Consider the following 20,096-nt stretch of genomic DNA (forward strand, 5'->3'; position numbering starts at 1 on the left):
TTATTTTTCCTTCATACAATGCATACATGAATGTATAATTACATAAATACAATTAACAATTTACAATATAAGTAAAAGTAAAAAAGTATTATTATTAAATACGGAAAGTCCCTGAAAAGGTTAACAACCTGAGCGGAGGGGCCGAGTGTTATTACTAAAACAAAATTATTTCTAAGATAAATAAAATTGGTGGATTCCTATTAACATCTAAATTTGAAAAAATACAAAGAAGGAAAGTGAAAAAAAGTAAGAAAATACGAGATAATAAAATAAAAAAGCAGACATTCTTGAATGATTGTGAACTTATCCTAGTTACAATATTACAAGAAATCACTTATCCTAGGATGTGAAGAAGCAATCCATGAATCTATCTCTCTCAGAAGTCTTCCATTCAAATTATCTGTTATAAAAAAGTAGGTATCACATTATTTATAAGTTTATGAACAATATAATCAAACTGTCTTCTACAAATGGATAGAACTGCATTGTGTGGTTCAAAGGTAATGGTTGAGGGATTGATTGATTGAGTACTTTATTTATGTAGATTACAATATATACTGTAGCTTATACACTTATATACAATAGCTTACAATGCAGCAAAATTATAGATGAATTTACATAATATAGACTAAGAAAATAATTATTGAACTGTATATGATATAAAAAGCAATTTGTAATATAATAACTATAGATAATAATTATATTGTTATGCATCTACATAAATTGGCGGAGCTTTGAACATATCAATGTCCATTCTTCGGAAAGAATATTAAAAATATCCTCCCCACTAACTCTCTAACAAAATGACGGAGATCAAAAGTTCTCTTTGTTTATTAATGTAAATAATCAAATTCTTTATATACAGCTGCTCAACCGTCAATACATTCAATTCAATAAAAATACTGGAAGAATAAGAAAAGGATGGAATGATAGATGTGTGGTTGAAGGGAGAAGGGAGAAGGATGGTGGATGAAAGGGGGACAAGCTAGGCGAGACCTTAGTCCTGAAATACGTCAGACAGGAAATAATTTCGATTAATCATTCACATGTGAGGCGGAAAATTGTCACCTTTCCTCACCCGTCTCGTCATTCCTTCTTTATCTATTTGTCACCATCTTCCATCCTTCTCTCACTCACTCTCCCTCTCTTTATCAGCCCACCTACTCATTCTTTCTCTGATTGAAACGGACAGTCAACAACACCTCTTCTCCTCTCACACACTCTCTCTCGCTCTTTCTCTCTCTCTCTCTCTCTCCCTCCCCCCGGCACCTAAAAAATAAACAACCAACAAACCTTGGGTGTCATACTAGGACGTGATAACTTGAAAGCATTCCAAGCCATTATCATCAGTCTAATGTATCCGATGTTTCATAACTCGGCATTTATTCGGAAAATCATTGTGTCAACTACGAAGCGATGACAAATTATTCATGGAAAATTGATGGATGGTCGCCAGTTATCTGGTGTCTAGCGTTATATGCACCTCTGATTTGAGCTATTTCAAATCAATACTAGATTTCTTCTTCTTGTATGGCGCTACAGCCTTGGTCTCCGCAACTATCAACCTCCACGCATCTCTATCGTTGACTATGGCAATACTAGATTCATGATGTGCTTGTCAAACAGTTCATTTTATTTTTTTTACCAATAATGTCAATGTGATATTTCAATATTTATTTATGAATATGATAAACTTGAATTATATCAAAAGAGTAATGTCATAAATTTTGATACGTGGAGGATTTCGTTATTTCGAGGTTTATAAAGAGGTTCGACAGTACCATTAATGATGTGTAAAGACTTGATTTGGATTCCCACATATCAGTGCTAGTCAACCTCTCCTGTGCAAACGCCACAAACAAATAACGCTAACTTTCAACTTTATTTTATTTTTTTTTTTCGACTTATAATCTCATTTTCAAGTAAAATAATTCACGTTCAATGAGAATACTATCATGAACTGGTTGTGATGAACATATGAGAAATAAAATGGAGTTTAAAAAAGTGTACTTTATGAAGTTTGTATAAAATAAGTTGAGAAATAAATCTATGTTGACAAATAAGACGAAATTTCAGTCTTATAATGCAAGCCAGTATGACAGGATATATATCATTGAAATTGACAACGCCGCATCGACTATGTTGTCGAATTGAATGCAATATGGGCTTGCATGAAAACATTGGAATTTCGCACAATTTGGCAACATTGATATTTTCTCCAAGTTTTAAATTATTTTATACAGACTGTAATTTTTTTAATTTTTACATTGATTACTATCATATTCATAGATTTTTACATTATTGCATGCTGTCTATTTGTATTGAAACTCTTAGCAAAGTGAATTTGATTTGTATAGTGTATTCGATACTTGAAGCTTGTAGACTAGACGTTGATTGTACATTATGTTCTAAGAAACAGGGGTGCCAACAGCATGTTTTGATGTCGCAAGTTGCGACATGAGGCTTAATTTTGGGGGGGATTTTTGGAAAAAACTAAGGAAAATGGTGGGATTTTTCAATATGCAGTTTTTAAGTACCTAAATGGATACCAAATTTTGAGAATGTTGGGGGGGGGGAATTTTGCGATATGGACCATTGGGGGGATGGGAACCCCTGCTAAGAAATATATAAAAATTGTTTGTTCTTAAAATATGTACAGTAAAGCAGGGAACCCACTATGCCGTCACCGTCAGGCGCCGTCCGGCACCGACCGTCACCGTCAGTCGCCGCCTTCACCATAATTTTTCCGGCGATAACCCACTTGTCCGTCTGGTTAGCTCCGTCAGAAACCGGAGCTAACCAGAAGAAATGCATCAGTTGCGATGGAGAGTTCATCAGACGAGGAATTGCTAGTAATAGCCGCAGCATGTGCTGAAGAAGAAGACAACTGCTAACTTTTCCCGAGTCCCTGGGATCAAGACCTTTAATTTGAGCCCTTTCCAATCATCGTGTGATTTGTCAAACGGCCAAAACTTTGATTTCATAATTTCGCTTACAGAATAATATTTGTAAATAACTTACCTGACATGGTATCAAACTTTTTTGAGATTTCCTGCCAAGAATTATCTCTGTTCCTGTTGTCGTGATCACTCACTCACTCACTCACTCACTCACTCACTCACTCACTCACTCACTCACTCACTCACTCACTCACTCACTCACTCACTCACTCACTCACTCACTCACTCACTCACTCACTCACTCACTCACTCACTCACTCACTCACTCACTCACTCACTCACTCACTCACTCACTCACTCACTCACTCACTCACTCACTCACTCACTCACTCACTCACTCACTCACTCACTCACTCACTCACTCACTCACTCACTCACTCACTCACTCACTCACTCACTCACTCACTCACTCACTCACTCACTCACTCACTCACTCACTCACTCACTCACTCACTCACTCACTCACTCACTCACTCACTCACTCACTCACTCACTCACTCACTCACTCACTCACTCACTCACTCACTCACTCACTCACTCACTCACTCACTCACTCACTCACTCACTCACTCACTCACTCACTCACTCACTCACTCACTCACTCACTCACTCACTCACTCACTCACTCACTCACTCACTCACTCACTCACTCACTCACTCACTCACTCACTCACTCACTCACTCACTCACTCACTCACTCACTCACTCACTCACTCACTCACTCACTCACTCACTCACTCACTCACTCACTCACTCACTCACTCACTCACTCACTCACTCACTCACTCACTCACTCACTCACTCACTCACTCACTCACTCACTCACTCACTCACTCACTCACTCACTCACTCACTCACTCACTCACTCACTCACTCACTCACTCACTCACTCACTCACTCACTCACTCACTCACTCACTCACTCACTCACTCACTCACTCACTCACTCACTCACTCACTCACTCACTCACTCACTCACTCACTCACTCACTCACTCACTCACTCACTCACTCACTCACTCACTCACTCACTCACTCACTCACTCACTCACTCACTCACTCACTCACTCACTCACTCACTCACTCACTCACTCACTCACTCACTCACTCACTCACTCACTCACTCACTCACTCACTCACTCACTCACTCACTCACTCACTCACTCACTCACTCACTCACTCACTCACTCACTCACTCACTCACTCACTCACTCACTCACTCACTCACTCACTCACTCACTCACTCACTCACTCACTCACTCACTCACTCACTCACTCACTCACTCACTCACTCACTCACTCACTCACTCACTCACTCACTCACTCACTCACTCACTCACTCACTCACTCACTCACTCACTCACTCACTCACTCACTCACTCACTCACTCACTCACTCACTCACTCACTCACTCACTCACTCACTCACTCACTCACTCACTCACTCACTCACTCACTCACTCACTCACTCACTCACTCACTCACTCACTCACTCACTCACTCACTCACTCACTCACTCACTCACTCACTCACTCACTCACTCACTCACTCACTCACTCACTCACTCACTCACTCACTCACTCACTCACTCACTCACTCACTCACTCACTCACTCACTCACTCACTCACTCACTCACTCACTCACTCACTCACTCACTCACTCACTCACTCACTCACTCACTCACTCACTCACTCACTCACTCACTCACTCACTCACTCACTCACTCACTCACTCACTCACTCACTCACTCACTCACTCACTCACTCACTCACTCACTCACTCACTCACTCACTCACTCACTCACTCACTCACTCACTCACTCACTCACTCACTCACTCACTCACTCACTCACTCACTCACTCACTCACTCACTCACTCACTCACTCACTCACTCACTCACTCACTCACTCACTCACTCACTCACTCACTCACTCACTCACTCACTCACTCACTCACTCACTCACTCACTCACTCACTCACTCACTCACTCACTCACTCACTCACTCACTCACTCACTCACTCACTCACTCACTCACTCACTCACTCACTCACTCACTCACTCACTCACTCACTCACTCACTCACTCACTCACTCACTCACTCACTCACTCACTCACTCACTCACTCACTCACTCACTCACTCACTCACTCACTCACTCACTCACTCACTCACTCACTCACTCACTCACTCACTCACTCACTCACTCACTCACTCACTCACTCACTCACTCACTCACTCACTCACTCACTCACTCACTCACTCACTCACTCACTCACTCACTCACTCACTCACTCACTCACTCACTCACTCACTCACTCACTCACTCACTCACTCACTCACTCACTCACTCACTCACTCACTCACTCACTCACTCACTCACTCACTCACTCACTCACTCACTCACTCACTCACTCACTCACTCACTCACTCACTCACTCACTCACTCACTCACTCACTCACTCACTCACTCACTCACTCACTCACTCACTCACTCACTCACTCACTCACTCACTCACTCACTCACTCACTCACTCACTCACTCACTCACTCACTCACTCACTCACTCACTCACTCACTCACTCACTCACTCACTCACTCACTCACTCACTCACTCACTCACTCACTCACTCACTCACTCACTCACTCACTCACTCACTCACTCACTCACTCACTCACTCACTCACTCACTCACTCACTCACTCACTCACTCACTCAGTGATTTTTTTCAGGCGAAATCTTCACACGTGAGCCTCTGGACCGTGAATCACGTGACGTGCACGAGCTGGTGGCCGAAGCACGTGATCAAGGCGTTCCTTCGCGTAGCGCACGCGTGTCTGTGCGTGTGATAGTGAGCGATGTGAACGACAACGCGCCCGACATAGTCGACCCGCAGGAAGACGTGATTAGCGTGAGGGAGGAACAGCCTCCCGGCACCGATGTGGTTAGAGTCAGGGCCGTCGACCGGGATCACGGCAACAACGCCACGCTAACTTATTCCATCATCAAGGGTGAGTCTCACACACTTTCAAAGTACAGTAGCTATAGTGAGGTCCACGTTATAATGGCAGTGGAGAAAGATAGGAGAAAAACGTTGCTGAACCTCTGTCTTGTATAGAGGGTAGCTGGTACTGGTTTATTGATGTAAAAGTTCATTCTCGTTTAAAATGATCAATTATATTTTATTAAGCAAGAAATAATATTTTTCAATAGTTTAATGAAGAATTTTCATAATTAAAATGAAATATTTTGTTAATTAATTATCAATTCTACATTGTTAAGAGACGATCTGGCAACAAAGCAAAGCGAGAAAAAGATACAGTGGTTTGTAATTATGAAATACTAGAAGGGAACCCGTGCTTCGCAAGGGTCTTTCTTAAAACTTTGCGTAATGAAATCTAGAAGAATTCAAAATAGGCCTATGTACAGTGAGTCAGTCATTCTATCAGGGCTCGAATAATTTTGAAATTTTAATTAAATAAAAATGGAAGAATATAATTTCTTTATGAAAATAACAACACTTTCATTGAAAGACATATTAACTGCAGGCGTTTTCATATTGCCGATACAGCATTGATGAAACTGTAGACGTTTATTTAGCATTTGTCTCAAAAATTGTTCTAGCTGAAAAATTAATAATCCATGCCATGTGTAGGCCTAAACATTGCATCAGGAAAACGAAGTTTCAAAACTATGTTTTTCAGGTAGAAAGCAATATAGAAACAGATGTTCCTTTTTTAATTTCGACCATATGATTTGGTGATTTTTTAATGAAATCGAATGTACCATTAATGAAATTTAAACATTAATTCTGAAAAATCTAGAAGGAAAATTAAAATTTGGGCTTCCAGGTGCACGAGATTGATATTTTTAGAATCTATGTGCAAAATTTGGAGATCTAAATCATTCCCGTTTTTCCGGTATGCAATCCACAAGTTGACATGTTTTGATGCGAACAAATGAACAAACACAACCCTACTCTCTCTTATTATATTATATAGATTATGAATTATATGCTATATAAACTGATCAGCCGTGAGACTTCGAGCTTTCTAATGTGTATGAATTTCAAATGAGTTTACGCCACAAGGTGTCAAATTTATCCTGGAAACACAGATCTGGTATGACACAGATTTTATATATATTATGATAATGCTGCTCACGCATTCGCATATGAAGATCCCATAAGCAAATCATAGGTAACTTACGAGTATGACATACTTGAGTCATACATTCATGGCAGTACTTGGTGAATCATGCATTCATGAATCAAGAATCATGCATTCTTGTGGCCTGGAAGTGTCATGCTTGCTTCTTACGGTAACACAATTTTCTATAAACAATAGACAATAGAATTTATTCGATTTCAAGTATGGTATTCGGCAAACATAAACATAAATAAATGTGTTGTGTGGTTGACTGAGTTCCAAGTTTAATGAATTTGAATATCTGGGTTTCGGTGCAACATGAACTATAGTGAGGTCCACGTTGTAATGGCAGTGGAGAAAGATAGCAGAACAACGTTGTCGATCCTCTGTTTTGTCAATGCCTTCTATAGACGGTAGCTGATAAAGGTTTATTGATGTAATACTAACTGTTCATTCTTGATTAAAATAATCAATTATATTTCATTAAGCAAGAAATAGTATTTCTCAATAGTTTCATAAAGAATTTTCATAATTAGGATAAAACATTTCGTTAAATATATTAGTAATACTACATTGTTAAAAGACGATCTGGCAACAGAGCAAATCGAGAAAGAGATAGCGCTATACGTTGTGTTGAATGATAGACAAGGGTTAACAATACCATTGCTGATCAAACACTGCCATTATAACGTGGACCTCAATATATAAAGAAGAGAAGTTGTATAAATAGGTCAGAAAGGTTATATAGAAATGAAGAACTTGTATTATGAAGTTTTTCTGTTCATTGTATGAGTGAGTTGCACTACTTGGTTCATCTTGGTTCAAGTCAGAGATAAATTGACACAATTCAACGATTATAAATCCTAATATCGTTCAGATTAGTGTAATTAATTTACTGTGAAAATCTAATGAGGTTGAAGCTGAGGATGGAAATATTTTCAATACCCTCTATTTATAAAATAGAATTATTATAGTACACTTTTTCGGAAATTGATAAAATAGTAGATGAAAAATACAAATTATAACTTATAAAAACTAATTATTATAACTAATTACTACTACTTATATTACTTTTAAATCTTCTTGATTGCTTCTTGGCTGCTGTAGCCAAAACGAACTTCCACGATGACGACAAGGAAGGTATGATGAACCAATAACTAAAATTTGAAACTAGTTGTTACAATTTGTATTTTTGATCTATTATTTAATTAATTCCAAAAAAGGGTACAATAATTCTATTTTATAAATAAATACGGTACAGCTTAATACGGTAAGTATCAAATAAATAAATTTAAGTAGACATGAATTCATACATTTCAATATCCTATTTTGTTAATAACTATCAAGCATTAACCCTCTTGAATTACACCCTAGAATAACATTTGTCTGACCCAAAATACTCTAAAATTGCTGCTCACTAATCAACTATGTTTCCCCATCCTTTCTTCATATTGATTCTACACGTCTTTAACAGAGTGCGAATGAAGTAATTATGATTTATTGCTATTTCATTGAGCTTAATCTATGCTCGCCAAATCCTATATGCATTATTCATTTAATTTTGGGGAGGTGGAAAAAGATGAAAAGAGATGAGTGAGCCACTCTATTCCGAATTCACACCGCCGTCATAATATATTTGTGAATAAATAATGTATTCAGGAGCCTCCAAGGTTGCTTTGCTTTTATTTTCATCTTGCGAACAAGATTCGGCCATTCAAACAAGCAGTTGGATCCAATTTAATATAATCTGCAATAAGAGGCGACTCTTATTCTCTGCAATAAGATTCTAAATTTGAATAAACTTTTTAGAGGGAGAGGACTATGCTAACTTGTTGCTCGAATTCGTCAAAACATAGTCAAGGGCTGAAAATTTTGTGAAGTGAAGAACTACAAGACTGAACCTATTCCGGAATATGTGTAGCCCTATCTAAATTTGGGAGAGAAATAGCACAAGGTTATCTTATTTTTTCTCTCCCTATCATTTCGATGATGTACTTATTGTATGAATCAATCATTTAAGAGTACCCCAAAGTGTATCAAGAACACTACACTATCATTCATCACACATAATTCATGGGCGATTCTATTTTTCTACTTCATAATAATTATATTCATTTGTTTTTGTTTGAATTTATAATCTCCTGCATGTCGCCTATCTTATCCACTGTAAATAGGCCAATGATCTCCCTTCTCGTTATGAATATGAGAAATACATCGATGTGTATGTATCTTCGTTTAGAGCATTTTGCTATCTCTATTGTATGAATGATTTAATGTGAAAACAAATTTTACTTTCCTTGCCCTATTACCATAGGTAAGGAAAGTATTGCTTTCCGAAAAAAAATAAGGTACCCAAATTTCTAAATTTCTATACGTTTCAAGGTCCCCTGAATTCAAAAAAGCGGTTTTTACTTTCCTTGCCCTATTACCATAAGTAAGGAAAGTATTGCTCTCCGAAAAAAATTAAGGTGCCCCAATTTCTAAATTTCTATACGTTTCAAGGTCCCCTGAGTCCAAAAAAGCGGTTTTTGGGTATTGGTCTGTATGTGTGTGTGTGTGTGTGTGTGTATGAGTGTATGTGCGTCTGTGTACACGATATCTCATCTCCTAATCAACGGAATGACTTGAAATTTGGAACTTAAGGTCCTTCCCCTATAAGGATCCGACACGAACAATTTCGATCAAATGCAATTCAAGATGGCGGCTAAAATGGCAAAAATGTTGTCAAAAACAGGGTTTTTCGCGATTTTTTCGAAAATGGCTCCAATGATTTTGATCAAATTTATACCTAGAATAGTCATTGATAAGCTCTATCAACTGTCACAAGTCTCATATCTGTAAAAATTCCAGGAGCTCCGCCCCATCTATGCAAAGTTTGATTTTAGATTCTTTATTATCAGGCTTCAGATACAACTTAAACAAAAAATTTCAAGTGTGTAAGATTGAGTATGAAAATCTCTACAATCAATGTTGAGTAACATTTTCACTTAAAATTGGAAATAAGCTCGAAATTTGATGAAATGTGATTATTCAATATTGCAAACTGTTGGCAACTGTTGATTCTATTAAATTTAATGATTTACTAAGAATAGATAGCAGACCTCGTATGTCTCCAGCGTTATTGTCCTGTCACCAGCTGGCTCAGATATTCGAATAGTAGACTTGAACACTAGCGTCAGGTGATCAATTCACATAACGGCAAGGAAAGTTGTGTGAGTGCGCCACACCAGATTTTTTGAAATCAAGAGCATTATATTGAACCTCGGAGACATTTGTGGTTTGACAAACTCAAGTTTGTTCATTCACTTCGGGAAAATCCTCCAATAATTATTTGGTTGTCTTGTTTAAATTGAGACGATGTTCATCTCCTACATGAGAGATACTCATACCGGCTGGTTGTAATATAGGACTTATGCAAACAACCGTCTCAGAATGTTTGTATTTGTAATAGGTCTATATAAAGATGGGAGAACAAGATAATACCATTTTCCAGACATGCCTGGAAATGAACTTAGAAAGGTTTCGACAGGATGTTAGCGTTATTTCTGTTTGAGACCAGGAATCTTGAAAATGTTTGAAAATGATTCATGTCAACTTGATTCAAGAGTAGAGCCAATAAAATGAGCGCAACACAAGTCTAATAAACCTATTTCAAAGATAGCGGCCTCTCTCACACTCTCTCTCATACTCTCACTCTCTCTCGCTCTCTCTATCTCTGTATCTACCTCTCACTCGACTAAACACAATCTCTGTCCTTCTCAGTCTGTGGACTATGAGTATATTCAACATGGGGCAAGTTTAAGGCGTATCAGGACTAATAGAAGGGTATTTGTGGTTTATGTTTACCATCTCATATTATAGAGATAACTGTTATCGTTGATACTCATATTGTTAGGAAGGGAAAGAGGTCAATGAATTTTGAGTATTTCACCTTTTATAGTGAGGTCCACGTTATAATGGCAGTATTTGATTAGCAATGATATTGCTATACTTGTATTTCATTCTACAAAGCGGTTAGCGCAATCTCTTTCTCGCTTTGCTCTGTTTGCTTTGTTCTGCTTCTGTTGCCAGATCGTATTTTAACAATGTAGAATTAACAATTGATTAACAAAATATTTCTTATTATGAAAATTCATTATGAAATCATTGAAAAATATAATAATTTATTGCTTAATAAAATATATTGATTATTTTAAACGAGAATTAACGGTTAATATTACATCAATAAACCTGTATCAGCTAACGTCTATAGAAAACATTGACAAGAAAGTGGATCGGCAACGTTGTTCTCCTATCTTTCTCCATTTCCATTTTAACGTGGACCTCAATATAGTAATAATTTTGTCATTATTATATTTGAAGATGATTATTAATCAACTTTGTTGTAGTTCTGACACTGTGTTACAAGTAAATATTTGAAAAACACTTACTTTTGTTGGAGTATTGAGGAATGCATTTCACTCCTGAAGAGCAGCTTCATCAGCCTGACCAGGGGCGCTTGCTCTTATGGGTTGGATTATGTGGCCAAAATGTGGGAGAATATTGCATTTGAATTGAAGTTGATTTGATCATTTATTGAATTGGATTTGTCATTTTTGAGGTGTTTAAAAATTTCGTATTGTTCTAGTGTGTTGAGTCTCTGGCTTTTTTGAAGAATGTGTAGTATTTCAATTTTTGTTTGTATGTTTTTGTGAGTGTGTCCTGTGGCTATTAAATGCTCGGTATATGTGGATTCTGATTTTGATTTTATTGCTTTCATGTGCTCATTGTATCTTATTTTGAAGCTACGACCAGTCTGTCCAATTTTATTTATTAATGTGCCAAATTTTTGTGATTTTTTTAGGACGTGACACAGACGGCCACGGTGTGTTCACGGTGGACCCCGTCAGCGGACTGATCAGGACCCGGGTGGTGCTGGACCACGAGGAGCGGGCCATCTACCGCATCGCGGTTTCCGCAACCGACAACGGGACACCGCCGCGTCACTCCGTGCGGCTGCTTCGCGTCGAGGTGCTAGATCTCAACGACAACCGACCCACGTTCACCAGCTCTAGTCTTGTTTTCAAGGTATAATTTATTTTATTTATTTATTAATACATGTTATAAGTTATTACAAAATAACAATGACAATCTTCATACAGTTTAATACGTCTTTCGGAGGAGATGATAAGTTGTCGGTCTCGACCACCTAAAAGTAGTCGTCATCTCTCATCATCATCCCTCTCACTCATTACCCACTCACAAGCCTAAAAGCTTATGTGGGCATCACCCTCATTATTATATTATTACACAAGAAAATAATTTGTTGTCATAGTCATTCAATTTCAGCTGTTTTACATCCATGAAATCAAGCCGGTAAACAGCTGATTGTAGAACATATAAACATATGATTCTCATTACTGCATACTATACTGTAATAAAATCATATGTTTTTTAGTCGAGTATGTTTCCTAGTTCCAAATTTGGAACAGCAAAATTGGTACAAAAACCGCCTTTTAGCGCTCCAGGTGGAAGTTCTGTCAGATAAAATCAAGAAATTCCTGATTCACAACTTGTAAACTAGGTTATGTTTATAGAATGCATGTAGTAATGTCAGCACAAGCAGGTAATGTTTTCTGTTTCTCAATTATCCTTTTCTAGATTATTATGACAAAAAACAGTGTAGGTTACACTTTTGCAGTGCTCGAATGAAATTATAGTCTCGGCTATCGCCTCGACTAGAAACATCATTCTCGCTTGCAAAAGGCCCCTTCCCGTCCTTGTGACCTGAGATACTATTACACAATTGGCGAAAAACGAATTTGTGTGAAAATACACAATTTTACGAATCCAAATTGCTAGGTAACGTTGCTCAATGGTTTTTTGTCGAGTTGAGGAACAAATGTCCAGGAAAAAGAGTGACAATTTATGGGAAACAGAGATGGTTGTCGGTGGAGCAACATGGGAAGAAGAGAGAAGAGAGTAGTATGCTAGAGCACCGCAGGAAAGAGGAGTTAAATAAGATATCAAAGCGGATCCGAATAAGGGAAGTAGGCTGGAGCAGGAGGGGGGGAAGTAGTCACAATCAATTTACATTTAATTGGTGGAGTAAGGGTTGGGGAGGGGAAGGAAATAACACAATGGTTGTTATGAGGAATGTGCATATCGCCTGGAATGGATGGGAATTCGGTTGACAGGAATGGGGCGAGAAGAAGAAGAGGAGGAGGATGAAAAAGAAGAGGAAGTAGATTGTGGAGAAAAAGAAGAAGCAAAAGAGAAATTCGCCGAAGTTAGTGGACCGCCCAGCCGTACGGTATGCTCTAATTGTGGTCGCATTGCCAAAAGTGGAGGTGAATTTTTGACACATTTAAAAAATGAACGAAGACGACCAAAAAAGAAAAATTGCTTCATCCAGCTGACGGTGACGTATCTCTTTGCAACGATCGATCGTCTCTCTCACTTTTTCTCTGCGACTGTCTTATTCTCAGATGGAATTAAATAGAGAATGCATTTATTCAAATGCTAATTAATATATAATTATTATTTAACGAAAATCCCAAATAAATGCTGCAAATCACCCCGATTTTTGGATAGTAGTTCTCATCGAATTTCCATCTAGCTGTTAACCCTGTTGTCAATGTCTGCAGTAGCAGAGGTCTTCGGGGTGATTTGCATTATTTAATTTGGATTTTCGTTTAAAATTATTCATTCATTCTCCTATTAATCTATTCATTTGACGTTGTTCATCACAAAGATGAGGGGTTATTTGCAGCATTTATTTGGGATTTTTGTTAAATAATAATTATACTGTCTTATTCCTCCTTTCTCTCACTCCTATGAAAAACAAAATAATCCACAACTAGTATAAATAGTTTTGATTCCAAGTGTACAAATCAAATCTGAGAATTAACCTTGGAAAACTAAGTTAGGTTCTCCATGTCCTTTCAAGCTCCTATTTATGTGGTTCAATCTCCACATCATCAATGGTTCGACAATCCAAAGCAGATCTTGGCCTCCTCTAACATTTGCCTCCATTCTGCTCTATCTATGGCAGCACGCCTCCAATTCCTGACCCCAACAACTCTTGCATCTCCGGCAACTGCATCATAGCCACCTCTAATACAAGGCCGCGGCATACGATATTGCAACGTCGCAGTGTAGGCCTAGAATCTAATACATGATTGATGAAAAAGATTTTACAAAATACCAGCTGATCTTTTTCCAGTGTAGGCCTAGAATCTAATAAATGATTGGTGAAAAAGATCAGCTGGTATTTTGTAAAATCTTTTTCAAAATACCAGCTGATCTTTTTCACCAATCATGTATTAGATTCTAGGCCTACACTGCGACGTTGCAATATCGTAGGTGTATTAGAGGTGCCTTGTATTAGAGGTGGCTATGACTGCATCCATCCACCTCAACCGTGGTCTACTAGAAAGTATTTTACTACCTTTCATGTTGTAAGCCATTATTTATTTTGGTGGAAATGACTCATCAGCTCTTGTAACATTACACATCACTTGCTGTAAAAGTGAGAAATCTGTTCTAAAAATTTGAGAGGAATTTATGGTGTTTTTGGAGCTTCCAAGGGTGTAAAATCTGATGAATAACCTTGGAAAAACTAAGAAATGTTCTGCTTCTGGTTCTTGATACACTTCCACGCTTAACACGCTGGAGGGTCAAGTGAGGGCCGGCTGCGCCCTAACTTTGCCCTCCCAGGTTTTTAATAAAGGCAGCTATAATCAAACAATCAATCAATCACGCTCTTGGTGATGGTTAAAATTTTCTGCTTCTGGTTCTCGTTACCCTTTTATGCTCTTGGTGTTTCGTCAACTACACATCATCTTGAACCGTGATTTTGATTCTCTCGATACAAAGTTGCAAGTTTTCCTTCAAGCTTCTCTGGTAGAATTCTATCAATCTCAAGAAAATTCAGTCTTATTTCTGCAGAAAATACCTAACCAACATACACAACATAATTATTACAGAAGTCAAATCAAGGTATATCTACACAGTCAAAAATTGAGACAAACAACACAGTTTCTCTCACTCATTTATTATTCATTATTTTATTATCAATTATTATTTTGCTGAGGATGACGCAACTAGGCTTGTGCGAGACGGATGATGATTGATTGAGTACTTTATTTATATCGTTTACAATTATATACTGTCTTATACACTTATGCAATAGCTTACAATACAACAAAATGATAGATAAATTTACATAATATAGACTAAGAAAATAATGATTTAACTGTATATGATATGCAAAAAGCGATTTGGAATAACTATAGATAATATTGTTATGCATCGACATAAATTGGCGGAGCTTTGGACATGATTGATTGAGTACTTTATTCATGTAGATTACAACAATACATATTGTCTTATACACTTATACAATAGCTTACAATACAGCAAAGTTTTAGATGAATTTCCATAACATAAACCAAGAAAATAATTATTGAACTGTATAATGATATGAAAAAAAATCAATTTGGAATTACTATACAAGATAATATTGTAATGCATCTACATAAATTGGCGGAGCTTTGGACATATTAATGTCCATTCTTTGGAAAGAATATTAAAAATATCCTTCCCAGTAACTCTCTACCAAGATGAGAGATGATGATTGATTGAGTACTTTATTTATGTAGATTACAATATACTGGCCCATACACTTATATACAATAGCTTACAATACAGCAAAATTATAGATGAATTTACATAATATAGACTAAGAAAATAATTATTGAACTGTATATGATATGAAAAAGTAATTTGTAATATAATAACTATAGATATTATATTGTTATGCATCTACATAAATTGGCGGAGCTTTGGACTTATCAATGTCCATTCTTTGGAAAGAATACTAAAAATATCTTTCCCAGTAACTCTCTACCAAGATGAGAGATGATGATGAGAGATGAGTGGATTTAAAGTGGGTTCCGAACCACCGGATGCGATTTTTAAACTCATAAATCATGAAAACACTGGGATTTTGTCAAAAATATCACTTATTTATTGTAAAATAACAAACATGTTTCGACTCTAATGGTGTCTTCTTCAGTGTTTTCATCTTCAAAATCCCGATGGATTCATTATGGATAGTTTCATTATGGAAGATTTTTTATAGTTTCATTATGGATTGATATCACATCATAGTTTCTTTATGGAAGATTTTTTATATTTTCATTATGGATAGATATTACATAATTTTGATATCACATCATAGTTTCTTTAAGAAAGATTTTTTATATTTTCATTATGGATAGATATCACATCATTTTGATATCACATCATAGTTTCTTTAAGAAAGATTTTTTATATTTTCATTATGGATAGATATCACATCATTTTGATATCACATCATAGTTTCTTTATGGAAGATTTTTTATAGTTTGATTATGGATAGATATCACATCATTTTGTTATCACATCATAGTTTCTTTATGGAAGATTTTTTATATTTTCATATGGATAGATATCACATCATTTTGATATCACATCATAGTTTCTTTATGGAAGATTTTTTTATTTTCATTATGGATAAGATATCACATCATTTTGATATCACATCATAGTTTCTTTATGGAAGATTTTTTATATTTTCATTATGGATAGATATCACATCATTTTGATATCACATCATAGTTTCTTTATGGAAGATTTTTTATATTTTCATTATGGATAGATATCACATCATTTTGATATCACATCATAGTTTCTTTATGGAAGATTTTTTATATTTTCATTATGGATAGATATCACATCATAGTTTCTTTATGGAAGATTTTTCATAGTTTGATTATGGATAGATATCACATCATTTTGATATCACATCATTGTTTCTTTATGGAAGATTTTTTATATTTTCATTATGGATAGATATCACATCATAGTTTCTTTATGGAGGATTTTTTATAGTTTCATTATGGATAGATATCACATCATTTTGATATCACATCATAGTTTCTTTATGGAAGATTTTTCATATTTTCATTATGGATAGATATCACATCATTTTGATATCACATCATAGTTTCTTTATGGAAGATTTTTTATATTTTCATTATGGATAAGATTTCACATCATTTTGATATCACATCATAGTTTCTTTATGGAAGATTTTTTATATTTTCATTATGGATAGATATAACATCATTTTGATATCACATCATAGTTTCTTTATGGAAGATTTTTTATATTTTCATTATGGATAGATATCACATCATTTTGATATCACATCATAGTTTCTTTATGGAAGATTTTTTATATTTTCATTATGGATAGATATCACATCATAGTTTCTTTATGGAAGATTTTTCATAGTTTGATTATGGATAGATATCACATCATTTTGATATCACATCATGTTTCTTTATGGAAGATTTTTTTATTTTCATTATGGATAGATATCACATCATAGTTTCTTTATGGAGGATTTTTTATAGTTTCATTATGGATAGATATCACATCATTTTGATATCACATCATGGTTTCTTTATGGAAGATTTTTCATAGTTTGATTATGGATAGATATCACATCATTTTGATATCACATCATAGTTTCTTTATGGAAGATTTTTCATAGTTTGATTATGGATAGATATCACATCATTTTGATATCACATCATAGTTTCTTTATGGAAGATTTTTTATAGTTTCATTATGGATAGATATCACATCATAGTTTCTTTATGGAAGATTTTTCTTAGTTTCATCATGGATAGATATCAGATCATTTTGATATCACATCATAGTTTCTTTATGGAAGATTTTTTATATTTTCATTATGGATAGATATCACATCATAGTTTCTTTATGGAAGATTTTTTATATTTCCATTATGGATAGATATCACATCATAGTTTCTTTATGGAAGATTTTTTATATTTTCATTATGGATAGATTCACATCATCTCACCAGCAACAGTCTTTGAAGTCATAAATTTTGTTTATTTATTTATTTATTTATTTATTCGTGGACAGAACCACAAATCATAAAAATATGATTAGGAACAACAGGCTTGGCCCAAATCTATTCCATTCCCAAATTTTGTTAATTTTATAAAATGTTCAAAAAATAGGTTATGTTTCTACTGTAAAACGTTCAAGTTTAGAGAAGTTTTGTGAATTCCTTCAACAACCATGCCCCGTATCTTTGTACATATTATTTCGGCATATTCTGGTATTTCGGTGGTATAACTCGTTCCTGAACAATCACTAAAATATGCAGGTTTTGTATGAAATAATTGGTATGACCTGAGACAGAGTATAAGCGAGTTTAGAGTTGGCAAGACAGTCTGGGAGCCGAGCCGAACCAGTCGGGCTCCAGTTGACAATAGGGCGAAGATAGCATGCGTTGACAATTCAACAATTTATGCGTCCACTACTAAAGAGGAAGCAAAATAAAAACAGACAAACCTCGTTCCTTTTTCCACAACCGGATTTTTCCAAACTTTCTTCTTGTTCTTCTTTTCCGTCCCCCATCTTTTTTCTGTTCTTATTGTCGAAACATTCAGAAGCGAATTCCGCCAGTTTGAATTGAATGAGAGAAACGCTGCTCTGTTCTTCACTCTCTTACACTCACTCTCCCTCTCTCTTTGTCTGCTGCGAATTCGCTCCTCTCCACATTCCTCATCGGGCGTGTTATCTGCTTTAATTAATTGATGTCAATATTTCGAATTAGACGTTTCAATTATAAGGTTGTTCGTCTGTTTTCAAATGTCAACAATACCTTTAAATTTAGCAGTATGCTATTTAGCTTGTTGGGCGCAATTTTTCTTCAATTTTTGTGTTCAACTATACTAAGCTTATTTTGGAATACTGTACTGTAGTGTTGTACAGTTTAATTACATTAAGATTTTGTATGAATGATTCCAATTCTATCCAATATATATTAATTCACTTCATGGAATTTTCCATTGTGTTTTCATAATTCACTTCAATTTTGTATTCAACTACTGAGCTTATTTTGCAATACTGAACTGTAGTGTTGCACAGTTTAGTTACATTAAGATTTTGCATGATTTTTTTTTGGTTTTTTGTTTGTTATTTCTATTAAAACTAGTCACTAGGACTAACCATTAATTTTTTTCTGTTATTTCTTATCCTAAATTAATTTTTATTGCTAAAGACTTCCAGTGAAGCCTACAGTTCCAATCTATAATTTCACTACTTTGAATTATTTCACTACACTTTTATTCAATATACTTTAATCACTCCACTAGCACTACACCAACTCGAAGGGCTTTGTTCTCTTCAACCTCCTAGTGAGTTCAGTGTTGTCTAGTAGTTGGATGACTTCGGTGTTGTCGTGTTGATGAAGACGTGACTCATGATGGGCTGCCAATCGTCTTATTTCACTGGTCACATAGGGATGTGCAGATCTCGGTGCAAATCGCTGTTCCTTATGTACCAGGGCGCATTCACCATGTTCCGCAGTACTTTGTTTGGGAATGTTTGAATCTGACTGATGTTAGATGTTCTAGAGCATCCCCAAAGCTGAATTCCATACGTCCAGACAGGTTTTATAATTTGTTTGTAAATCAATAACTTGTTGTCCAATGAGAGTTGTGATTGACGGCCCAACAGCCAATAGATTTTACTGTATTTCAGTCCTAGCTCGCTCCTTTTCATCTTGATATGCTCTTTCCATTTCAACTTGGCGTTGAACGACTTGGTTTTGCATGAATGATTCCAATTCTATCCAATATATTAATTCACTTCATGGAGTTTTTCATTGTGTTTTCATTATTCACTTTAATTTTTCTTCAATTTTAGTATTCAACTACTGAGCTTATTTTGCAATACTGAACTGTAGTGTTGCACAGTTTACTTGCATTGAAGATTTTGTGTAATTGATTTCAATTCTATCCAATATATTAATTCACATCATGAAGTTTTTAATTGTGTTTTCATAATTCACTTCAATTTTTGTATTCAACTATACTAAGCTTATTTTGCAATACTAAAATGTATTGTTGTGCATTGAATATTCTG

At 35.8% G+C, this 20,096-nt stretch overlaps 1 protein-coding gene across 1 annotated transcript in view; it reads left to right on the forward strand.

Annotated features, from left to right (window-relative positions):
• LOC111047863 (protein dachsous-like) overlaps positions 1-20,096 on the forward strand; it is a gene marked incomplete in the record, with an annotated part of 507,664 nt that overhangs the window by 441,444 nt on the left and 46,124 nt on the right. The window contains 2 exon segments of the mRNA XM_039429132.1: positions 5,688-5,966; positions 11,947-12,170. Coding sequence (XP_039285066.1) covers positions 5,688-5,966; positions 11,947-12,170 — 503 coding nt within the window.

The sequence above is a fragment of the Nilaparvata lugens genome, chromosome 5, assembly GCF_014356525.2.
Source record: "Nilaparvata lugens isolate BPH chromosome 5, ASM1435652v1, whole genome shotgun sequence".
NCBI lineage: Eukaryota > Metazoa > Arthropoda > Insecta > Hemiptera > Delphacidae > Nilaparvata > Nilaparvata lugens.